The sequence below is a fragment of the Drosophila obscura genome, unplaced genomic scaffold (genome assembly GCF_018151105.1).
Source record: "Drosophila obscura isolate BZ-5 IFL unplaced genomic scaffold, ASM1815110v1 contig_186, whole genome shotgun sequence".
Classification (NCBI taxonomy): domain Eukaryota; kingdom Metazoa; phylum Arthropoda; class Insecta; order Diptera; family Drosophilidae; genus Drosophila; species Drosophila obscura.
Genome location: NW_024542774.1, coordinates 2,353,442 through 2,377,571, shown reverse-complemented (window position 1 = coordinate 2,377,571; position 24,130 = coordinate 2,353,442). Strand labels below are relative to the sequence as shown.

Sequence of the window (24,130 nt, the reverse complement as noted above, 5' to 3'; positions counted from 1 at the left end):
TAACGAGTTCGCCCCCCCCGGCTGCCACCGGCAGATGTCAGTTGGTTAATTTGCCGCTCACTTCTTTGCAGCGCGAAAAGGAGCGTGGATCGCACATCTCGTACATGTTCCGTCTGCCGTTTGCGGCGGGTGCCGTTTTTAGCGCCTCCATGCTGGACACGCTGCTGTACCAGGCCTTCGTGAAGGATTATGTGATTACGTTTGTGCGCCTCCTGCTGGGGATTGACCAAGCGCCGGGCAGCGGTTTCCTGACCTCGGTAAGTACCAGCGGACAGGCTCTGATGGGGTGGGGCTGGATAATGGAATGGAGTGCCTGTTCTGTTCCCCACAGATGCGCATCACCAAGGAGGATATGTGGATACGCACATACGGCCGGCTTTACCAGAAGCTCTGCTCGACCACATGCGAGATACCGATTGGCATCTACCGCACCCAGGACACCTCGAATGCGGACACGTCACATGTGAGTAACTCGCCGGTCGATAGATGGGGACCCTTCTCGGCCTTCGGCAGGCATTGCGTGCGCTTGCGTCCATCGGTGAGTCCAAAGCAAAGGCAAACAGCAAACAACTCAAGATTCGGGCTACGAAGCTTCCAATCTACTGTACTCCTCCTACTCCCACTCTTACTTCGGTCTCTTGGGGTCGGTCTTCGGGGCACGCCACTCCAGAGACAGACCATTCCGACCATTCACTTTCTAACCCTACTAACACGCTCACTCACACACACTCTCACCCATAGCCTGTCTATCTATCTCTCTCTCTCTCTCTCTCTCTACCTCTCTCCCTCTCACTTTCTCTGTACCTAATGCTATCTCTTTCCAACTCTAACTCTTATTCTGTCTCTTGCTCACATATGAATATTCGTATTTCGAGTTGCGATTAGGTACACACACCAGAACAAATTGAATTCAAATTGAATTAAAGAAAAGAATCCAATCGAATCCAATCGAATCGAATCAAACTATTTTAGCCTTTATTTGCCTATTACCGATTTGAGTTGTTCCTCAGTTGCCCCATTTGACGCCTGATTCTGATTCTGATTTTTTTGTATTCATTTCGTTTCACCATCCCTGAGTTGGTTTTTCTTTTGTACTTTTGATTTCTTAATCACACGCTTACGCTTTGATATTTCCACTACTAACTGCATTTGAGTCTAAGTCTAAAGTCTGCTGTCTGCCCATTCTAAAAAGTTTTGCATAACCTCCAGTATAGTTAAGCGCATAGAAAAAACACGTAAAATCTTTCTCTTTCTTTCTCTCTCTCTCTCTATCTTCATATAAATATATACATATGTATATGCAAGTATATACAACCTTTTCTTCTTGTATAAGTAATTGGGAGATCTGGTTAAACAATATATAACTCATGCTTGATGCCACTACCAGAGACTTTCCCCCCTCAAAGTAAAATCCTCACTAAAAAATTCAATTGAATTATTTACAAACATACATGTACATACATATGTATATACTCTCGTATAAAGCAAGCATAGCGTGCTGATTCTGGCTTCAGTTTCGATTCTGCCTACCCCGTTCCCCATTGGATTTATTTTTTAATTTTTACTGCCAGATCCAATACCCCCCTCCGTCCATTCCCACAGCGACCTTTTCCTTTTTGTCTTAATTTGATGCAGTAAAATCATTTTTCATTCGGCTGAAACACAGAACGGAGCCCATTTACCATATGCAAGAGTTGTGTGAGCATTCCTGATCAGGTCAATGAAATTACTTACAAATTACACATACGACCCGTTGTACAGTAAAAAAAAAAAAAACAAAATGTAAAAAAATTAATTGCGTTTGTATTGGACCTGACGCATACGCACGCAGTGAGTCAGTTCCCCCCATCGCCCCGAAAAAATTGGCCTCCCGGCCACCAATTGTTTATCCAACATGTGTGTGTGTGTGTATGTACATGTAGTAGTAGTAGTAGTAGTATTATATGTGCCACTCCGGGACTGTGGTAGCCATAGTAGCTCTCTATGTTTCTCTATAGGGTCCTGCGTGACCTGTTGGCTGCTGCATGGTTTTCTTTTTTTTTTGGTTTTCCAATTTAATTTGGCTTTCTGTTCAGTTCCTGTTTATATTTCCGTTTCTGGTAGTGTTTCCGTTTCCGTTTGTTTGGGCTGTTTGTGTTGTTTGCATGTCGCTTTTAATTAGCTGATTGCATTTTCTTGTTCTGTCTGGCCTTGGCTGTCGACCCACTGGCCTTGCCTCAAACTCATTTTCATGCATGGAAAGTTCTACCAATTGTTTGTTAGAACTTAGATGTTGTATCGCCCGTCGAGAGGGAGCTCATTAAAAAAGTCTGCTTGATTTGAAAATCAATACCAGTTGGCAGAGGAGACGAGAGGAAAGACTCTATGGGATAATTGGCAAAAATGAAGAGAACAAATAATTAAAATTTCATCAGATTAGAAAGAAAAAGCCCTCAAAAAATATAAGAAAAGTATTTGCCACAGTGGAAAAGCCTAAAGCTTGCCTTGCCCCGCACTGTTCTGCTTGGTATTTTCCTTTTTGTTGGTTTTGAAAATGTTTTTGTGTTTCGGCTTCTTGGATCAATAAATCGCGCTAATTAGTTTCTTTAAATTTTGTTTCATAATTTAAAAGTGCTTACGTCGGCCGCTTGTTCCACAGCATGTTTATACTCGTACAACCTAAATGTTAACATTTTTGCTGTGGCCAACAAAACCAAAGCCAACACCAACACCACCATCACACTCTCTCACATACATACATGCATACCTGAACATACGAACACACACAGAGAGCACACAGTGAGAGCGATTTGCCATTTCAATTAAAAACCAATTAAATATGTAAATCATTTTGTGTTTAACCGAACCTCATCGAAAAATTTGCATACACCAAACAAATCCATGCCCCAGTACGACGAGGAAACTGGCACGCCCGACTCCACCAAGGACTCCACGGAAATGCTGCGCGGGGTCACATACCGCCCGCCGCCCTCGGCATCAGGTGGGGCTGCCGGCTTTCGGCCACCGTCGCAGCCGCAGCAGCAGCCACAGCGCCAGAAATCGGTCAACTGTCTGGGCGGTTGCTCGGAGCGTAAGGGATCATCTGTAAGTAGTATTAGTTCGATTCGAGAGCACTCTCCATTCCACCTCTACTCAATTCGACTCGACCCGACTCGAGTCTCCTTTTAACCCAACTCAAAGCTTGTTTCTGTGTGGGCTTGTGATTAATGGTAACCGTTTAGTGGTTAAAGGGTTATGGGTTTAGGGTTTAGGGTTAAGGTAGGTCGTCTTGATTCTTGATTCGTCCTCTGGCTTTCGCAGCATGAAGTTTTGTTATCACTAGCATGTCTCACAACAACTAAAACAACTACCTCTCTGATGGATCACCATCGATCATCTCAGCATAACAACATTCACACAGGATCAACCAGAACTTTGCTAAATACGAGTATATACTCGAACATACATACGAGTATATACGTATACGTATTACGTATACGTATAGAGGAGACCTCTCCACTATTGATTAATACGCTGGCTTCCTCTTTTAGTACTCCATCAATCTGGCAGACGAGGCCAAGGACAATCATGCACAGCAGATCGAGCGCGCGGAGATCGCCAATCTGGTGAGGAGTCGCATGGAGTCTTTGAACCTGCCCACCAATGACTACGACGATGTGAGCGAGAAGCGGAACCACTTGTCGTATGTGATAATCAATCCGAGCTGTGATCTCAAGCTGGAGGAGGGCGATCTCATGTGAGTGCCACCATCTGTCCGGCAGGACACAACCACCACTCATCACCCGTGACTTTTCTCTTCCATTTCATTTGTGCAGCTACTTGGTGCGGCCGTCGCCGTTCTCGGCACAAAAGACATTCGAGCGCCACAATTCGCGTCGCAAGTCGAACATATCGTTTTGCTCGAATATCAACCTGGGCGCCACTTGCGGGCCCCAGATGCAAAACATGTCCAACACCGCCGTCGGGGCTGGATCGCGTCGCGGCTCCGGCATAGCCGGTTTGAACCCAATGCAAATGCAGAGCGTTCAGACTTTGGCCGGGTATGGATCAACCTCGCAGCGCTACACCCCACCGATGCAGCAAATTAAATCGAATTCTCTTTCTCTACCCGACAGTCCGACGGTGGTTGGCAATCAGCGTGGACGGAGTAACTCATTGCGGGTTGGCTATTATTCCTTTTTCCACCCACCCACCCAACCACCCACACATACCCACACACCTTTCCTCCTCTCTCTCTCTCTATGTTTATTGATTTCATTCACGTTCTTCACGTTCGTTTGTTACATTTCCGTTAAGATACACCAAAAACACACACAGATGGAACCATTTGGTTCGTAGCTCACTCTGCGGTCTCCACGGTACGGTCTAAGCATATATAGCTGTAAATCATCTGGAAGGTTTTGGCAGTAACCCAGCTCAGATGATTTCAGTTTTATCAATTTTTAATCTGCTTAGAAATCAATGAATTACTTGTTCGATGCTTGCACCTTGGACTTTGTCTGTGGCCGCAGTGTAGACGCTGTCTTGGGGCATGTGAATTTGGGCTGGGGCCATGAGACCCATGGTCTGCAGCTCCAGTTCGCAGTCATGCAAGACACACACACACACACACCTCGTTATCTTAGTTAAGTTCTTAACAAATTGGCTACAACAAAACAAGTATCTATACAGATGCTTGGTCCAATCGGGGCCGGCACTTGCACTCACACACTTAGCATCAAAATTCTCGTATGAAAGTTAAGCCGCAAAAAAAACACCCGTCCGATCAGCAAGGCAGCAGAAGCACAGGCAGCAGCAGCCGCAGAAGCAACATCCAGAACCACAACAGTGCAACAACAGCAGCAGCAGCAACAATCCAAGCCTGTAGCATCCATGCAGAAGGAAATGCCTGCCCTGGCTTGATCCAGAATCACAGACCAAATGAAGTCCGAACCAGAGTCAAATTTAGAGCTGAAATTCTTGTTTTTTTTCTCCATGTGTTTGCCTATTTGTTTGTGTGACTTCAACTTAACGAAATAGCCAATTTGTATGTGTATGTGTATTGTAATTTTGTTGGAGTTTTGTTGGTATCACAAGCACCTGCGCTGGGTTTGCTCCCCTTACTGATCGGCCCACTCTTGCGTGGATATTTCCCTGCTCCTCTCTACTTGCAGATCGACAACGACATACTGCTGCGTCGATCCTCCTCATTGAGGCAAGGGCTGCCCAGTGTCGGCGTCAGTCATGGCCGGCGAAAGTCGTCGCTGGAGGAGATCGGCATCAGCCACTTCACCACCCTGATGCAGGCCACGAACCACAGCAACCCCATCAAGATCTCGCTGAATGGCAGCATTGGCATGGAGGTGAGTTCTCGTCACGCACGCAAATGTCCTGCAGATGTCTAACGCCTCTGGCAGAATCAGATTTCCTTGCAGGTCACCCCGCCAGAGGAGCCCACACCCATGCTGGGCGTGCCCTGCATGATGGGCGGCGGCTCCGGCATAAACCCATCTGGTACTGGATCTAGTGGCATGCTGGGCGCAGGCTCCTCGCTGGCGATTAACACGGCCGATCTGGGGCCGGGACCCAGCACCTCATCGGGGGCCGGCAGCTCCTTGCAGCCACAGGACTCGCTTGGCCCCCAGTCGTCGCAGGTGTCGTCGCCGCAGCATCTGCAGGGAACGATCGTATGATACAACCTGATGTGGGGGCGCCGTCTCCGCTCCTCCATGTCAAAGAACAAATGGATATAGAATACGGCCGGCACACACAGACACAACCGTAGAGATAAGTTCTGAACGAAAACAAAAAAAGTATTAGGAGACCAACCAAACCCACCCCCAACCAATGTCTGTGGTGTGTGTCCCAGTCCCCTGCCCCTCTCCCTTTCATTTGGAAAGTATAAGCTACGGATATATGATAGATTACTTACTGTAGAGTAGGAAAAAGTCTGTAAGGAACATGCATATACATACGAGTATATGAATAATAATTAAATGCTTTATCAGCTAAAGTTGAGTCACAAACAAATTGTGTTTTGGGAACAAGATAAGTAGTTAAACTATTGGATGGATATGATGATGATGATTTAGCTAACAGTATGTACATATATGTATATCTGAGCATAGTTCTAAGTACCCGTCCCGACCCGACCCGACCCGACCACCCTACCCGATTCGTTTCCACCATATCCGAGGAGCATAGCAAACTATCAAAATTCTAAAGCCCCCCTGTACATACCCTAGGTGTAGACTAACCAATTCGGATTCCTCCCACATACATACTACATATACATACTATACCACATATATGTAGATACTTATATGAAGGTGCTATCAATGTCATGTACTATACACATCCCATGTTTTGTAAAACTCTTTGAATTGTTTTACACAATTGTTAAAGCCAAGTTAAAGGACACAAACGAAAAGAAAAAGAAAAACAAACTAAAAAGGAAAAAAGGAAAACGGTTTTCATAACATAGTTTGGAACGGGCTTTGGTATACTCTAATGCTTTACAAAAAACCAACCAAAAAATATATAAAAAATATACATATAGAAAGAAGCAAAGGAATTTGTATATATACACTAGAGTTATTAAGAACCAAGCAAAATTCAAGGCAGCATTAAAAGAGCAAAACTAAAAACAAACTATTAGAATTTAAACGCAATACAACAGAAGATAGGATCTAGAGCTTAGTGCTACCTTTACCCATAGAGTTAAGCGTAGTTGCCCCATACATACCCATAAACTATGACGCCGAACCATTGAGAATGTCGGCAACTGTACCAAATTCAATGAGCTATACGCACACACACACACAAACAACACACACACAACTACAGCCCTGTAGCATAGTCTTAGGAAACGCAAACCCAACTGCAAATGCAACTACAACTTGAATTTTGAAGACATGTCCCAAGCATAGCCTCTGTAGCAATTAGCTAGATAATACCAGGTGTACCCACACACACACACACATCCTTTTACACACTAAAAAATGTTAGTTAAAGCACATTAAAAGCAGTTTTTTAAGGAAATTTTACTCAACAAATGCCGATGATGGTGAGGCAGTTGAAATGCATTCCAGTGTCTCAATATAAAAAGTCTAGTTAAGCTTACATATAGTATGCCTAATATCACAGCAGATACTTATTTACATACACACACATAGATCTGTACAAACACATTCATAAATACATACATACATATGTACTTAGATGAGAATGTATCTGTGTACCAACTAAGTAGCACATAGATTAGATCGAACCGATGTCTCCATGTACAAAAGATAGTTAACTAATCCGCATCTGGCAACGGGCATCTGTCAACTGGCATCTGGCATTGGCATCATTAGAGCTATAGTGTGGACTAGAATATAAACTTGCTGTAATATTTATCGATGCTCTTTAAGGCATGCCGAACAGAACTCACAATAAACTCAAAATATAGTTGGAAATAATTCGGAATAGCGAATAGAATTGCATTCGGGTGTTAGATACATGTGTCTAATCTAAGAATTTCGGACTCTTCATATCAAAAAAGGGTATCCCTTAGTTTTGTTTAATTTCTAGACCCACATCGGTTGGGTGCTTACTTTTATTTTATTAAGTTCTCAGAGTAGCTTTACATAAAATGGCACACAGGCATTCCTAGTTAGTAAATTTAATTTAGTTAGCGTTTCTTAACTCTCTGTTTGTTTGTTTTTTTTGTTTGGTTCTGTATACGTATCGAAAAATAATGTCAATTTGGTTGACTTTTGACTCAGTAGCCGGGATAGGGCGTGGGCTGCTGACTGCAGCTGGTGGAGCCGCTGGTGCACTTGCAGCTCTTGCCCGAGGGTGCCTTGCGGTTCACCAGACAGAGCCGGGCGTCTGTGCAGCCGCCGTTGTTGATCTGGCAGGCGCTCTGATACTGCGGACAGTTCTGCTCCACCACCGTCATGCCGTACATCTTGTGGCTGCCAAAGAATGGGGTCTGGATGGGCTTCTGGCGGCTTCCCAGGGCGTCCACGCTCTCCAGTTTTTTGCTGTAAAATATTTCCGTTAATTACTTCTCATTTGGAGAGGGGGCGAGGAGGCTATGGGGTGCTCACGTGGTCCAGTCGGTCCAGTAAAACTGATCGTGGGTGAAGGTGAGGCCGAATGGATAGGACAGCTCGTTGGAAATGGTGCGGGTCTGTCGGCTCTGGGGATCTATGCACTCCACCTTCTTGGTGCCCGCATCGGCGTAGCACAGTTCGCCCGTGTTGTCCAGCACCACCAGAGAGTTGGGCAGGGTGACGGCATCGTGGCCCAGCAGCAGCTCGCGTCCAGTGCCGTCCAAGTCGGAGAACTCAATCTTGGGCGAGGAGCGGTCCCAGTCCGACCAGAAGAGTTTCCTGTGAATCGAGCGGAAACGTTGAGAAACGTTGAGCTTCGGTGGTATCTCTCGTCCGTGCTTACTCTCTGTAGGGATCCACGGCAATGCCGCGGGGATTCACCAGCTGCTTGCTGATAACCACCGCACGCAGCGTGGGATCGTCAAGGCTGGCCACCTCAATTGTGTCCTTCACGGAGTCAGTCCAATAGAGGCGACGGGAAATCACATCAATGGCAATGCCCTCGGGCGACTCAATGTCTGAGCGATGACGAAAACAAAAAAACAATAAGCAGAGCTGCCCAGAGACCGGGTCCTAAGGCATCTTACCCGTTGTGATGAAGGGACGGGCGTCGGTGCCATCGTACTTGGCACTCACAATCTTCTTGGCCGAGATGTCGCCCCAGTAGACGCGTCCCTCCACGCAGTCCTTGTCCAGGCCGATGGCCATCGAGGCCACCGAAATGGGCAGAACATTCCGTCCGTTGAGGGGAACACGGACAATGACCACGCCCTGGCTGACGATGAGGAAGTCCGAGTCATGCTGCTGCCGCTCAAAGCAGACGGAGCCGTTTCCATAGAAGCCTGAAATGAGGGGAACAAGGGAAGGATTAAAGTACCTACATAGGCTCTGCCTAATCCCTTCAATCATTCTCCATTCCTGACTCAGAATTCTCGACTAATTTTTTCGGCTATCCAAAATCCAAATAAATTTCCAGTTTCATTTTCGATCCACCCACGCGATCCTTTACTTTCTCTCCGCCCCGATATGCGTCTTATAAGGACTCTGCTCACGAAGATGCCGCGCCTGGCAGCCAGCAGCAGCGCGCGATCCGCAACGCTGCGAAATCAGGGTGCCGGCTGCAGGGTGAACCGCCGACCGACGAATACTGTGGCCGACCGACGCTTCACTCAGAACATAAACGAAGATGTGAAGAAAGCAGAATCGCCGGTCGTGTCGATGCGTCAGTTCTTCATGCATCCCCAGACATGGGACCGGAACAACGGCTACTTCAACGTGGTGCTGGCCCTGTCCATATTCGGCTTCTGCTTCTTCAACTCGTGCTGTCCCAGCGAGGACAAAGTCGCCGTAACTAGCAAACTGGCCCCGCCCAAGAAGTGAAGTGTCCGGGACTCACCTTGATTGCACGCGCAGACCAGGCCGGAGTTGGTCGAGTGGCACTTGGCGTTCATGTCGCAGAGCGTGGGATTGTTGAGGCAGTTCTGCTCCTCGATGCACACGTAGCCATCGCCATGGAACCCAGCGATGCACTGGCACTCGTAATTGGCAGGATCCCTGGCAACGCAAAAAAAACCCAATAAAATATTAGAATGAACCTCGTGCCCCATTCAGTTCGGGGAACTTACTCGGTTGGCTCGCAGGTGGCATGGATGCCGCAGGTGTTCCTCACGTTGCAGGGCGTGGGTTTGCTCAGGCACCCCACTAGTGCGTCCCCCTGATAACCCTCAAGGCAGTCGCAGTACTGTACACTCTGCACCGAGTCCCACTTGCAGATGGCGTTGGAGCCACAGAAGACGCTTCCGCAACGGCCGGCCAGCACGCACCTGTCACTCACGTCCCGCTCATAGTCCTCCTGGCACTGGCAGACGCCCGAGTCACAGAAGGCGTTCTCCCCACAATGCTCCGAGGACTCGCATTCCGGCGCCAGCTGGCAGCGGTATCCATCGCCCTCGTAGCCGCGCTCGCACACGCACTCGGACTTGCCCACTGGCTCGTTGTAGCTGCACGTGGCATGGGCGTCGCAGATCTCGGGTTTCTGCAAAAAAAAACAGAGCACACTAAATCACCTGTTCGATCGGGCATTGGGTCAGGTGAATACTTACAATGGCGCAAGAGTCATCGATGGGCTCGCAGGCATAGCCATCGCCGCTGAGTCCCGCATTGCAGGTGCAGATGTGACGCAGCTCGTGCTCGTACCAGGCGCAAGTGGCATTGATATGGCAGTTGGCATCCACATCGCAAGGAACTACAAAGGGTCAGTCAATTAGTTAATTTTCCCTCCAGAGGAGGAAACTCCATAGACCACTCCAACACAAGTGATTGGGTCTATAGAGCTGAGGCTATCGAGACTCACCCAAGTCCGCATTCTTCTCCAAGTCAGCATCCAGTGTATAGCGACAAATGGTGCCATCATCGGTGAGTTGGTAGCTCTCGGGACAGAGGCAGTTTCCGAAGAAGTCGCACGACGGTTCCACCTCCAGATCCAGCAGAATGGGAATGCAGCGTCCGCGCTCCCAGGCCTCGTCATGGCCGCACAGGTGTGAGCACTGGTAGCCATCGCCAGAGAAGCCTTCACGGCAGGCGCAGCGTCCCTCGTAGCAGTCGGCATTGGGTGAGCAGCGCTGTAAGGAGGGAAGTTCAGAGAGGTAATCACTGAGCAGACGAGGGTGGGACTCCTTGCACTCACGTAGCACTCATCCGAATGTGTGGGCACCTGTTCGTCCTCACTGGGATAGGGGTAGGGATAGGGGTTGGGATCGGGATTGGCATTGGCATTAGAATCGGCCTCATTCTCCGCCTCTGTCTCGGTCTCGTTCGCAGTCTCGGTCTCGGTATTGGAGCTAGGATAATCGACAGCCTCCCGTGGCGGGTTGGCTGGGGTGGAGTACTCGATGTTGTCGGCGGTGCTGTCGCTGCTGTTGGCCAGGCACCTGTAGCCGTTGCCCTGGAATCCCTCGGAGCAGAAGCAGGTGAATCCGCCCTCATTGTTCTCGCAGAGAGCGTTCTCATCGCACACATGGGTACCCAGGGCGCACTCGTCCACATCCACACAGACCTCGAGGCCGCGCTCGTCCAGCTGGGCGGCATAGCCGTGCCGACAGTCGCAGCGGTAGGTATCCTCATAGGGCACACACACGGAGTTCTCCACGCACTGGCTAGTGCCATCTGTGCAGGCATTGGACTCTGCGTCCACCCCGATCTTGCTCATGGCGCTGATGCGCAGCGCCTGGTCACGCTCCACAAAGTCCAGGGCGATCTTGGACACCTTCTGCATGACGCTGGTTTCGGTGGGGTCGGCCTCGTCGTCGCGCAGGCAGCTCTGGTACAGAATGCGCTGGTCCACCTGGAAGCTAACGATGCGCTTCTCCTCCACCAGCTCCAGCTGATGCGCCTGCACCGACTGCAGCTCGCCGGGCCGTACGAAGCGGTACTCATCGATGTAGTCCGGCAGGTGGAGGGTGGCGTCCGGCTGAATGGTTGGCACCTCGCCATAGATTTCGATTTTGACGGCCAGCTGGTCCCAATAGTTGAGGCCCTGGAAGGTCTGGTTCACGTGCAACGTCTCTCCCGACTCAAACTGGATGCGCGAGATGTGCTCGTAGTCGCCGCCCGTCAGCTGGTAGCCATTCGAGGCGCCATTCACCGACTTGGCGAACAGCCAGGGCACGGTCGTGAGCAGCGGCAGGATCAGGCGGATCTGGGCCCCCTGCTCCGTGCTCAGCGGATTGATGGTCGTATAGGACCTGGCATCGCTGGTCACAACGTACGATTGCAGCTTGGCCTCCTCGTCCACGGGCTGGCCGTTCAGCTCACCCGCCAGCGTGCCGGTCACCCGAATGGGCAGATCGTTGGCCAGACAGGCCTTGCCGTTGCCGTAGAAGCCCGGTTCGCAGACGCAGCAGTAGCCCTCGGCCTTGTCGTGGCACTGGGCCTTGTCGTGACACTGATGTCCATGGGCCTGGCAGCTCTGCGCCAAGGCAGGCGACTCTGTACGAGTCTCGGCATTGTCGGGGGCACGCACATTCTGCTGTACTGCCACCGGAGCCACCTCGAACAGCCACACTCCGGACACGCCCAGGTTAGTGCTCTCGCTGAGGAAACGGGCCTAAAAGAGGCAACAGAAATCGATTAGAGGGCCATCTCCCTCCGCTCTAGTCTCATCTCTTGAACTTACATTCTCCGATCCGGATCCATTGAGGTTGTAGTAACGTCCGTCCTCGGCCACGAATCCAGCCTGAGCCCGGATGTCGGGCAGTCCAAGGCCTAAGGACTCGCCCTGGAGCCAGTTGAGGCCGCCCTCAGGGTAGACGAACTGCACGAAGGTGCTCTGCTCGTCGGCTATCAGGGCCACCTGGAAGGTGTTCACCTTGTCCGTCTTGGAGTCGAAGTAGCCGACGTTCTGCCAGGTGGCCACAACCACCTGTTGCGCCTCGAAGGCTGCCTGTTCGCTGAAGGCGTAGCGCACCAGCTGCGACGCTCTGTCCAGGGTGGCAGGGTCTTTGGTCTGGAACAGCGAGATGGAGGTCTCATCGCCGCTGTTCGATGTATCCACGTTCGAGTAGAAGGCGGCTATCGAGGGGTACTCGAGTGGGAAGGGCTGATTCAAATACTCAGGGAACTCCAGGTTGAACGTCAGGATTCCATTGGTATTGATCTGTGTGTGTGTGTGTGTGAAGGGAAACGGAGGAAAATTAGGAAGTGCGCATCAGGGATCACAATCGGTTCAAGTGGATGTACTTGGCATCCATATGGCACCACTTCAAAGAGTCTTTCCCCTGCCGGGGCAGTGAAGTGCTAACGGGCCACTTAACTCCGAATGGGAATTCTCATGGCGGAAAGCAAACACCAACAAACCATTAACAAGGCGGCAAATGATCATTTGAAGGGATGCGATAAGTGATCTCAGACGGGATCGCCCTCTGACTAATTGACTCTCACGCCACAAGCATCCGCATCCACATCCGCACTCCTCTGGCTGGAATTAGTTCGATCTAGTTTTTCCCTTACTTCACTTGCAACTTCATCAGCATTACCCAACCCCCTAACTCCATTCTACCCATCCACCATCCTCTCCAGCATATCCAGGGCGCATTGTGCATTGTTCTGTATAAACAACAATTTTCTTTTTGAGCGGAATGGAATTGGAAATGGAACACAGGTGTTCGAAATGTGGCTCTGCAGCGCTGACAGACCCCAGGCCCCAAGCATAAATCAGACTGCACTCCAGATAGCCGACACCACGGGTGCACTTCATCTCCGCGGGCCGCTGTGGCATGTTGCAATGGCCTGAAATGGTTGCCAAACCAAGGAATCTGCTGTGGTGCTGGGGTTCGGCATCTTGGCAGGTGATTTGTAGTTGTACAGATTCCATGATCTTTGAAGGGGGGAGAGCACAATGGGCATTCTCCATGTTTGTTGTTTCAACGCAATTTGGTTAATGTTAAGAGTCTGTGGGCAGGCTTTTGTTTGTACTTCCATTTACTTCTTATCCCATGGATAGAAACTTTGCTAGCAATATTTAACCAACAGACATTAGCAATTAATAAATACTATATATATAATCCTATTTTATTATTATTAAATCTTCTTTGGTATTCGAAAATTTCTAGTGTGCAAGCAAGCAAATGCTTATCAGGAACAGCTTAGGTTAAGGTATCAGAAATATATATACATTCATACTCGTATATGCATACAAGCACCTACATACATATGTCTGAACTCTCCAAAGTATCTATGTAACCTCTCCGGTTATTCACACGATAATTGACGATTGGAATGGGCAATACGACGGAATCTATTTATATAATTTCTTTTTTTTTTTTTGGTTTTGAATGGATTCGGCCACATTCAAACTCGAGCGGCTGTCTGACACTTCTTTGCGACTACTCCCGAAAGGAATTCCAATGAAATTTATGTGTGCCCATCCTATGGCCATAATAAAACGAACCGATTCCGATTCTGTGCCGCGTGCTATTTTTCCACGTCAGACACATAAATTCAGTTAATTAACTAACAAATACAAAGCTACAAAGCACAGCAACAAAAGACAAATACGGTTCAAAAATAGGCGACACTCTCGCACTCTCGACGCGGAGAACTCATAATTCTCGATGCCAAATGCTGTGAACCACTCAGAAACCGAAATGCTCAGGAACTTTGGCAGATGGCCAAGGCGGCGCACAGCGACATCAATGGGTTCGGTCCGGTTTGCCTAGGCTTTTGGTATGGTATGATATGGTATGGTATGGATTTGAGACCACCCTCAAGAGCGTGTAAATTGTACATGTGCGATGTGCGATACATCGACTCGTGGACGGGGCTACCTACGTATCGAAATAGATGAGGATTTTGACACTCGTGGGTGCTGTGTGGTGTGTGGAAATCGATGTCCGTCCTGTCATGTTTTGCCGAAAATTAATGTCGTCTAAAAATACTCGAAACGGACCACAACAAACACATGGTCAATCAACCGAAATAGAATTTCTTCCATGCTAACTTTAAGCTGGAAACTGTTTGAATATTTGCATTGTGATTGGCCGCTTATCAGCGATCGGGGGATGCCTTATCGGAAACTGCAAAAAATTCATTCAGCGCAGTGCACAATCTTCGGAATACTTTGTAGCCTGAATGCTGAAATTTTAAATGGGGGTAAACACTCTACTCACATAGAGCTGCTCGTACTGCTCGCCATAGAAGCTGATTGGCTGCTCCAATTGCAGGAGGGTGCTTTCGCTGTCGCCCTTGGGCAGGAACTGAATGCTGCCCGAGGAGCCATCGTCGACGAACTCGTACAGCTCATTGGAGCGCAGGCTGTCCAGATAGTGCTCGAACTGTCCGCTGACCAGAATGGGGCTGCAGCAGGCCACCACCACCAGCATCAGCCAGGAACACAGTTTGTTGCTTAAGTACATCATTGATTTTGGGATTTATTTATGTGTTTATGGATTAGGTACTCGATTTTGATTTTGAATTTTTATTCGAGAGAATTTCACAATTTTGCCAAAGGCATTTTTACACGGACACGCGCAGCACACACAATACCGAGACGGTACCGAAATTCTTCAAACACTTTTGCTTTCGCCCCAAGTATGATCCAAAAATATAGAGAATTTATAAATAAAGTGCCACTGGCCGCACAGCACCGCGCTATCTGCGTATACTATTTTCTATATGCACGGTCTATGGTCTACGGTCTACGGGTGTCTTGTCTATAGTTTGTCTGATTTTTTGGAACTGGTCGCTCCAAGTGGCGACTGTCTCCTGCGCCTCCTTCTGCTTCTTGCCTTTTGGCTTTATTGCCTTTGCTCTTCACGCGGGCGAGACCGAACGAACCGCACGCTTTGACAACAGAATTTCGATTGACTCGCCGCTGGCTCTGCTGCCCTGTGGATTCTTCGGGTCGGGTCGGTGCTCGTCTACATGCGTTACATGCGGCGCTCCCTGTGCTGTGCTGTGCTGTTCTTTGCTGTGTGCGTGCGAGTGTGTTCCGTGGCCGTTTCCCTGTGTGTGGATGCCACATAGCGAGAGTGTTGCAGGCTGCCTGGAGGCTGCTCCAATTGCCTTGGGGCTGCAATTGTTGCGGTTCGAATAGCATCCACAAACGCCAGAAGATAGAGAGAGAGTGAGAGATGCCGATGAATGATTTGATTACACTGTAGAACAAACAGCCAAACAAAAACCCGGAATCAAAATTAATATTTAATATTTCATTTTTAATTTTTTTAATATTTTTTTTTAGTCTAATTTTATTAGATATGTTTTGAAGATTATTTTTAAACTTGGGAATTATCATGTAATCAATTACAAGTCGTTAGGCGGATATTGTTAAATTTTTGGTCGATCAAAATGAGAAGAAATGTACTTGATAAAATACACAATTTCTCATTGCAATTCTCTGTTGATTTTTACCATTGTATGAACGGCATCCAACTGTCAGGATGAAATCGGAATATTTACTTGTTGTTGAAAAATGTTGTCCCTTTTTTGGTCCTTTCAGTATTATTTACCGGAGTTAGATCGATATCGACATTCAAATATGGCGTACTTACATAGTACAAACATAATCGCCTTAAAACTCCCGCAAACATCTATCAATCCCCAATATAGTATCAAACTTAGAAAAGAAAAAAAAATTAAATACTTTTTACCCATAAACAGACGGCCAAAGGTCTTTCTGGGCTAGGCTAGGCTGGGGATGCGCCTAGTTAGTTACGGCGTCCCAATTCTTACGAAATGAACTTCAGGCGGCACGTGCCGCTTGATTGCTCTTGCCCCTAAAATTCCCATCTCCATCCGAACTCCCTAACGCGATCGCATGCCACCGTGAAGCGCCGCCATATCGAAACGGAGCCTCTGCCTGGCACACAGACATAGAATCCACACCCATTCCCCCATCCCATCCTCCATTCCGGAGCTCTGTTGTGCGAGTCAAAAATAAACAAATGGGAACGGACTTCTGAGACAGCGGCAGCGGCAGCGACGCAACGTCTGCGCCTTGACTGATGACGATTGTGTGTTGTCGAGGAGCTGGAACTGGGGCTGGAGCTGCAGTGCAGGGAGCGGCAGTTTGACTATTTATGATGTATTTCTCGGTTAATTAGTTGCAGCTGAACGCTGCCGGAATGGACATAGGATGTTCGGGGGGATGGAATGGGATGGGGCAATGCTTCCGCATGCATTTGTGAGGAGGCATCATCATCATTGCCGTGGGCATGGGCATGGGCATGGGCATGTCCAACAAGAAAGTGCGTGTTTCGGCATTCTCCACCATATATTTTGCTATATTTGGAAGCGATGAACATTGCGCCCCGCTTGATCGGTGATGGATGCCTTCGACTTCGACTTCGCCTTCGCGTTTTCCTTTTCATCATTTATCTTCGAGTGCTGCCGCATGGGCTAATGGAAGTGAAATGCGTTCCAGGAACTGGAGCGGAACGACGACGCTGCCACTGCACCCGTGATGCAGTCTCCAGACAGCAAACACATGATATGATCCCATGATTCAGCACTTTTGGTTGGAATAATTAAACACGTAAATTAAATTAAGCCACAAATTAAAAACCATCAAATGTTACGCCAAATTACCCTTCCCATCCATTTTGATCAGAAAGCCAAACTATAAAAGCCCCCGTCCGAATCATCGCCACCCAAAGCGAATCGGAACATGAGACTCCAACGGGTGGACGTGGACGCGCTGTGGCTACTCCTCTTCTGCGGCTGGGCGATGGCCAAACCCGCCCCCCCTGAGCTGGACGAGGACTGCGAACTGAATTCCATCGATACAATGGTGAGCCTGAATGGTACTTTTAGCAGGGGGTAGAGACTTATTTATAGTGTCTGATATTTGATGGGATATGCCATGAAGATCGGTGTACATGTTTAAGAAGGAAGGATTAACGAAATAAAGCAGGTTGCATCCATAACGTATATATACCTCTTTATCATCAGGCACAAACAACCTGTCTGAAAGATATACGATTATATACATTAATGGGCTTTCTAGTACAAGTTCAACGCGTCGAATTTCTCTTTCTCACTGTATCTATCCCTTGCAGCACGACTTTTGCTGTGATCTGCACGACGAGAGCCCGCATTTTAGCGACTGCCAGATGGAGTGGCACGAGAAGATCCACTACACGACGGAGCAGGAGGAGCAGACCTACATGTTTGTGAGTACAGCCGGCGGATAAAACTGACCAAGGCCCATGGCTAACCAATCTCTTTGCCCAGTGCACTGCCGAGTGCACTTTCAATAGCACAGATTTCTTGGGCAGCAATCGCCAGTCGCTGGATCTAGCAGCGGTGCGGGAGCATTTGGCGAGCGAACTGGCCAACGATGAGGATGAGGCCCTGCTGTATCAGACCTACCTCCAGTGCGACAGACACGGTGGGTTGCCAATGGCTCCAGCCGGTAAGATTTGCTGATTCATTTCCATTGCAGCCCTCTCGTTGCTGCCCCACAAGGGCGTCAAGTCGCTGGCCAAGCGCATGGCTCGCTACGGATGCCATCCCTATGCCGGGCTTGTCATGGAGTGCGTGGCCAACGAGATGATCCTCAACTGCCCGGCCAAGCGCTTCCATCTGACGCCGCAGTGCGTGGAGACCCGCAAGCAGCTGCGCCAATGCGAGCAGTACCTTAAGTACAATCCTAGATCCTAGAGTGATCCGGAGTGAAATAAACAGAGACACATGAGAAGATTTGCGTTCAGCTTACAACATTTATTTCCCACTCGTGATCTATCGTCATAATTAACCTATGTATATGTTCGACTTCCATCTGTGCTAGCACGACTTGACCAGGTCCCCATCTAGCCGCAGCGTCGCACACAGCTTCAGTTGCTTCTCGAACCTTTTGTGGAACTTCTTCGCCTGCTTCTCGCTCAGCTCGTCCACAGACACGTGCTTGGAGTACTTCTTCAGTAGCTTCTTTTTCAGCTTCTCCAGAAAGATGCCGTCAGCCTGCTTGGCCACAATCTTGGCCAGCTGAGTGGGCCAATCAAAGTCGTTGCTGCTTTCGGATGCCTCAGGAGCGGCTTCTGATTCTGGTTCTGGTTCAGCTGCAACCTTTGACTTTTTCTTGGGAGGCGCCTCCTCCTCTGCATCCACCTCCGTATCGTCTTTCTTTTCGGTTTTGCCATTCAGAGCCTTCTCCTTGGCTGCCTTGGCCCTGGCCAGCTCCTCCTGTTTGGCCTCCTTCATCTTGTTGAGCTCCTTCTCGAGTATGTCCCACACCTGGGTGGCCTGCTGTCGGGGCATGCGCATGCAGTTGCCCACAAAGTTTTCGAACTTGGCCCTCTTCCTGGGCACATTGTCGACGCTCTGCAGCCGTTGGAAGGCGGTGCGCAGGGCCGGCGTCAGGTTGTATTCGCTGCTGTCGAGAATGGCGCGGATGATGTCCATCCAGCTCTCCTGCTTCTGGGCATTCTTGTTCCGCGACTCCTTGGCCACAAAGCTCTGATTTTGGTTCGCGTACTTCTGGGCTTCTGAGATGCATTTCGTGTGGGCAACGTACTCCTCGCCATAAAAGTCTTTGAGGCAATCCATGCAGGAAACGTTCTTCTCGTTGCCGCGACACCGCGTCTGGTAGTGCTTCTCCACCGACGGCTTCTTCACGGACTCGCCGCATATGTTGCACGTGAAGAATACCATTTCCAGGCGGGGTTTCCTAGTTATTTTATTGAGAAATTTAAATAAATTCAGCCGCGGCACAAGCCAAACAGACGCACGTGGGGATTAGTGTGGCAGATCTCTGTTTGTTCCAAAATACCTACACTTAAGTGTTGGACAACGTCAAATCCAGGGATGGAACGAGTGCGCCAGAATTGAATTCGTGTAAAAATCATGTAGAAATGGCATTTGGGCATCACCTACCCTAAAATAATGTAAAAATTTAGGAAAAATGTAAAAATAAATGTAGAAATGTAATAAAAATTAAAAAAAAAAAGGAAATGTTTTTATTGATTATTGACAAAAGCTGACTGATATGAAACGAAAAAATTCGAATTGCTCGCTGACAAAAGCTGACTGATATGAAACACAAAAACTTAATTGCTCGCTGACAAAAGCTGACTGATATGAAACGAAAATGTATTTGCTTGCTGACAAAAGCTGAATGCTATGAAAAAAAATCGAATTTCTCACTGACAAAAGCTGACTGATATGAAACGAAAATTCTAATTGCTCGCTGACAAAAGCTGACTGATATGAAACGCAAAAATTCGAATTGCTCGCTGACAAAAGCTGACTGATATGAAACACAAAAATTTAATTGCTCACTGACAAAAGCTGACTGATATGAAACGTAAAATTCAAATTGCTCGCTGACAAAAGCTGACTGATATGAACACGAGCGCAGCTGACTAACGACACAAAAAATTTAATTGCTCACTGACAAAAGCTGACTGATATGAAACGTAAAATTCGAACTGCTCGCTGACAAAAGCTGACTGATATGAAACGAAAAATTCAAATTGCTCGCTGACAAAAGCTGACTGATATGAAACGCAAAAATTCGAATTGCTCGCTGACAAAAGCTGACTGATATGAAACACAAAAAATTTAATTGCTCGCTGACAAAAGCTGACTGATATGAAAAGAAAAATTCTAAGTGCTCGCTGACAAAAGCTGACTGATATGATATCTGGTATATCAGATTTGATTTTAACGGTTTTCTGCCATTAGAGCGGTGGAAAGTGGAGGCAGAAAATGAGAGAAATTAGATCGAAAAAAGAGAGCAACTAAATACAAAGAGAAACAAGAGAAAAGGGAAATAAAAAAAAACCAGCGACCTTCTGCTGATTTCTGTGCGCCTGGTATCTCAGATTTTAATTTAACGGTTTTCTACCATTTGAGCGGTGGAAAGTGGAGGCAGAAAATCGGAGAAATTAGATCGAAAAGAGAGCGCAACAAAATACAAAGAGAAACAAGAAAAAAAGGGAAATTAAAAAAACCAGCGACCTTCTGCTGATTTCTGTGCGCCTGGTATCTCAGATTTGAATTTAACGGTTTTCTGCCATTTGAGCGGTGGAAAGTGGAGGCAGAAAATGAGAGAAATTAGATCGAAAAAAGAGAGCAACGAAATACAAAGAGAAACAAGAGAAAAAGGGAAATTAAAAAAAAACCAGCGACCTTCTGCTGATTTCTGTGCGCCTGGTATCTCAGATTTGAATTTAACGGTTTTCTGCCATTTGAGCGGTGGAAAGTGGAGGCAGAAAATCGGAGAAATTAGATCGAAAAAAGAGAGCAACGAAATACAAAAAGAAACAAGAGAAAACTATAAATTAAAAAAGCCAGCGACCTTCTGCTGATTTCTGTGCGCCTGGTATCTCACTATCTAGTAATATTAAACTGAATATCAAAATTGACGAATTTCATATCACAAAATATCACGGTATGGCAGCCCGCAGCAACTACGAATTGCACGAGTCTGGCAACGCCACAAAACGACGACAAATTCGTTTTATGCTGTTTTTTTTTTGAACCTTAATATGTAAATAATCTAATATAAAGGACTTCTGAAAACTTGCCAATCTCTTAAAAAATTTATGTATCTATCGGATAAAATTATTTGTTTAGGGCTGAGAGTCCCAGCTAGCTGGTAATATTAAACGGAATATCAATATCGAGGAATATCAACGTCGAATGTATTGAAAAAACAATCGATACTATCGTTATAGCATCGGGCGGAAATAATTATTAAACAACCATTGAAACCTTTTAGGAACTTGTCCATTGTAAAAATTAGATGTCACCAGTTAGTTTGTTTACAAATTTGTCTTCGTATTTTAGAGCAGCCAATCCAAACATATCAAAAGCGCAACAACTGTAGCTCGATACTATCATGATAGTCGCAAAACCATCGATAGTAGCGGCTAGCAGAAAAACATCGATACTATCGATAGTGCCTTCGATGGTTTTACACCTCTACCGGGGCAAACGAAATACGAATGATTTTGTTGAAATTAGCGAGGGCGCCGCTTTATGGAACACTACGAACTCTGAACATGAGCAGCTCTGTGGCCGCCATTGCCTCGGCCACGGATCCGTTGACGGGCCCCAAGTACGAGCGAGAGCCGAATGTGCTGCGCAAGAAGCTGTCATCGGTAGTGCCCGGCACGGTGAGTCTCCAAGTGCTTGGAGCCGGAGCCAACGGCTCCCCCACTGCCGTCTATCTGTTCACGGACCAGTCCCGCTACCTGTTCAACTGCGGCGAAGGCACCCAGCGGCTGGCCCACGAGTACAAGACTCGGCTGTCGCGCCTGGAGCAGATCTTCGTGACGCGCAACACGTGGGCGGCTGTGGGCGGACTGCCTGGCCTGGCCCTAACGATCCAGGATGCCGGTGTGCGCAACGTGGGCCTGCACGGGCCGTCGCATCTCTCGACCATGCTGCAGTCGATGAGACGCTTTGTCATCCTCAAGAATCTTCAAATGCAGACGGTCGACTGCACCGCCGGCAGCTGCTTTGAGGACTCCATTTTGAAAGTGACTTCCCTGCCTCTGGAGAGCGTGGAGGATCCGGAGAAGGTGGTGGTCAACTACATCTGCCAGCTGAAGCCCCGTCCGGGTGCCCTCAACTTGGTCAAGTGTGTGGAGAAGGGCGTCCCGCCGGGTCCGCTTCTGGGGCAGCTAAAGAACGGCCAGGACATCACGCTCCCCGATGGCAAGACAGTTCGCTCCGTGGATGTCACGGAGCCTGGCGAAACGGCGCTCTCCTTTGTGTTCCTGGATGTGCCAAGTGAGCACTACCTTGCTGGACTGCTTTCCCATGCCAAGACCATTAAAGATCTGGGCGAACAGCAGCTCACTGAGGTGGCCTTGGTGGTGCACTTTACTCCGCACGAAATCACCGGCCGTCCGGAATATCAGAGTTTTCTGCGGAACAATTTCTCAGCAGGCACGCAGCATATCTACCTGAGTTCCCCGCACAACCAATTCTCCGGCTATGCGGCCGCCCACCGTATCCAGCATCAGCTGCACCAGCTGGCGCCTCGGATATTTCCGCTCCTTAGGGAGCAGCTGTCCTGCCAGAGTCAGAATCTGAGCCAGAACCTCAAGAAAACCAAGCTGGATGAAGCAGACTCCGACGGCGAGGTTGATGCTAGCTCGGAAACGGAGCAGGGCGTGGTGTCCATGACGAGCTTCCATCTGCGCCCCAAGAAGGGTGAGTACCCCTGCAGATATCCTCCAGATTCCCAACTCACTAAACTCTAAACTAGGACTGGACCAAACCCTGGCCACCAAGCTTACCCCAGAGGAGTACGTCAAGGAGACGCATGCCGTGCCCGGCTTCACGGAGCTGCTGGCCAAGCTGAAGGCTGAATCCCACTTCCCATCAGTATCTACGGCCAGAAGCTATCCAAGAATTATCTTCCTGGGCACGGGCTCCTGCATTCCCAACAAGACGCGCAACGTCAGCTCCATTCTGATCCAAACTGCGGTGGAGGCTTTTATGCTGCTCGACTGCGGAGAGGGCACCTACGGACAGATTGTGCGCCTCTATGGCAGCGCAAAGGCCGCAGAGGTCTTGCGGCAGCTGCAGGCTGTGTACGTGTCTCACCTGCACGCGGATCATCACATTGGATTGATTGGGCTGCTGAGGGAGCGCAGACAGCTGGCGCCGAAGGCTCCGCCGCTACTCCTACTCGCCCCGCGGCAGATCGAGCCATGGCTGCAGTTCTACCACCGCCAGATCGAGGAGATTGAGGATGCGTACACTTTGGTGGGCAACGGAGAGCTCTTGGCGAGTCCCATGACTGGCGAGGCAGTGGAGCCATTGGGCATAACTGCAATTGCCACCTGCCTGGTCAGGCACTGCACCAACTCATTTGGCGTGAGCCTCACCCTGAAGGCGCAACACGATGGCGAACCCGTCAAGATCACCTACAGCGGCGATACCATGCCCTGCCTGGACCTAATCGAGCTGGGGCGCAAATCCACAGTTCTCATTCACGAAGCCACCATGGAGGACGACCTGGAGGAGGAGGCGCGCATCAAGACGCACAGCACCATCTCCCAGGCCATCCAGCAGGGACGCAACATGGAGGCCAAGCACACAATCCTCACGCATTTCTCGCAGCGTTACGCCAAGTGTCCGCGTCTACCCAGCGCGGAGGACATGCAACAGGTGGCCATCGCCTTCGACAACATGCAGGTGACACTGGAGGACCTGCAGGAGTACCACAAGCTCTATCCCGCGCTCCTGGCCATGTATGCGGAGTACACCGAGGAGCTGGAGCAGCGGGCTGTCAAGCGAGAGCTCAAGCAGGAGAGAAAACGAAAGTTGGCCCAAACGTGATCCAGCAGCAAACGGAAGGCGGAAGTATTTACCGAGGTGCTGTTAAACTAATGTTAAGGGAATAGTGCGTGGAACCTCTGTCAAGTGGCCCGAAAGTTAATTTTGTTTTTGGTATAATTCGTTTGGCCTGTTAAATGTCACCCCTAATCAAGAATATATAAATTGTATATACTCTGTATTTGTATAGAATATAGTTTGGATAATGCTCTACAAATAAAGGCAATCAGCACAGCTAACGCAACTACATTGAATCG

General features: G+C 48.6%; 6 protein-coding genes across 24 annotated transcripts in view; 4 read left to right on the top strand and 2 right to left on the bottom strand.

Moving 5' to 3' along the window:
* LOC111080096 (potassium channel subfamily T member 2) overlaps positions 1 to 7,470 on the top strand; it is a 94,968-nt gene extending 87,498 nt beyond the window's left edge. For 6 of the 18 annotated variants that reach the window (XM_022375530.2, XM_022375528.2, XM_022375526.2 and 3 more), the window contains 7 exons: positions 72 to 257; positions 332 to 538; positions 2,890 to 3,084; positions 3,531 to 3,736; positions 3,816 to 4,161; positions 5,154 to 5,342; positions 5,397 to 7,469. In XM_022375530.2, coding sequence (XP_022231222.2) covers positions 72 to 257; positions 332 to 538; positions 2,890 to 3,084; positions 3,531 to 3,736; positions 3,816 to 4,161; positions 5,154 to 5,342; positions 5,397 to 5,672 — 1,605 coding nt within the window. In that variant the 3' untranslated portion in view covers positions 5,673 to 7,469. Of the gene's footprint in view, positions 1 to 71; positions 258 to 331; positions 539 to 2,889; positions 3,085 to 3,530; positions 3,737 to 3,815; positions 4,162 to 5,153; positions 5,343 to 5,396 lie in introns of all 18 variants that reach the window. The other 12 variants (XM_022375525.2, XM_041593199.1, XM_041593200.1 and 9 more) reach the window with 10 other exon arrangements.
* A 203-nt stretch (positions 7,471 to 7,673) lies between these two features.
* On the bottom strand, positions 7,674 to 15,547 carry LOC111080799 (nidogen). The gene is made up of 11 exons (XM_022376626.2): positions 14,747 to 15,547; positions 12,256 to 12,735; positions 10,768 to 12,186; positions 10,435 to 10,702; positions 10,184 to 10,326; positions 9,707 to 10,116; positions 9,478 to 9,635; positions 8,669 to 8,923; positions 8,425 to 8,599; positions 8,076 to 8,360; positions 7,674 to 8,009 (listed from the first exon to the last, which is right to left on the bottom strand). The coding sequence occupies exons 1-11, from the start codon at positions 14,993 to 14,995 to the stop codon at positions 7,745 to 7,747; spliced, it is 4,107 nt and encodes a 1,368-aa protein (XP_022232318.2). The 5' UTR covers positions 14,996 to 15,547; the 3' UTR covers positions 7,674 to 7,744.
* On the top strand, positions 8,980 to 9,675 carry LOC111080801. Its single transcript, XM_022376627.2, has one exon. The coding sequence runs from the start codon at positions 9,108 to 9,110 to the stop codon at positions 9,459 to 9,461; it is 354 nt and encodes a 117-aa protein (XP_022232319.1). The 5' UTR covers positions 8,980 to 9,107; the 3' UTR covers positions 9,462 to 9,675.
* Positions 15,548 to 17,206: 1,659 nt separating the features above from the next.
* LOC111080803 lies at positions 17,207 to 18,268 on the top strand. Its single transcript, XM_022376631.2, has 4 exons — positions 17,207 to 17,367; positions 17,636 to 17,749; positions 17,811 to 17,967; positions 18,022 to 18,268. The coding sequence occupies exons 1-4, from the start codon at positions 17,245 to 17,247 to the stop codon at positions 18,237 to 18,239; spliced, it is 612 nt and encodes a 203-aa protein (XP_022232323.2). The 5' UTR covers positions 17,207 to 17,244; the 3' UTR covers positions 18,240 to 18,268.
* Positions 18,269 to 18,278: 10 nt separating this feature from the next.
* Positions 18,279 to 19,459, bottom strand: LOC111080802 (cell growth-regulating nucleolar protein). 2 transcript variants are annotated; one of them, XM_022376629.2, is made up of 2 exons: positions 19,352 to 19,459; positions 18,279 to 19,245 (listed from the first exon to the last, which is right to left on the bottom strand). In XM_022376629.2, the coding sequence occupies exon 2, from the start codon at positions 19,227 to 19,229 to the stop codon at positions 18,363 to 18,365; it is 867 nt and encodes a 288-aa protein (XP_022232321.2). In that variant the 5' UTR covers positions 19,230 to 19,245; positions 19,352 to 19,459; the 3' UTR covers positions 18,279 to 18,362. The 2 variants fall into 2 exon arrangements, with proteins under 2 accessions (XP_022232321.2, XP_022232320.2); XM_022376628.2 differs by having other exon boundaries at positions 19,307 to 19,405.
* A 1,980-nt stretch (positions 19,460 to 21,439) lies between these two features.
* On the top strand, positions 21,440 to 24,115 carry LOC111080804 (ribonuclease Z, mitochondrial). The gene is made up of 2 exons (XM_022376632.2): positions 21,440 to 22,742; positions 22,798 to 24,115. Exons 1-2 carry the CDS (start codon positions 21,527 to 21,529, stop codon positions 23,874 to 23,876), a joined length of 2,295 nt encoding a protein of 764 aa, XP_022232324.2. The 5' UTR covers positions 21,440 to 21,526; the 3' UTR covers positions 23,877 to 24,115.
* Positions 24,116 to 24,130: the final 15 nt, after the last annotated feature.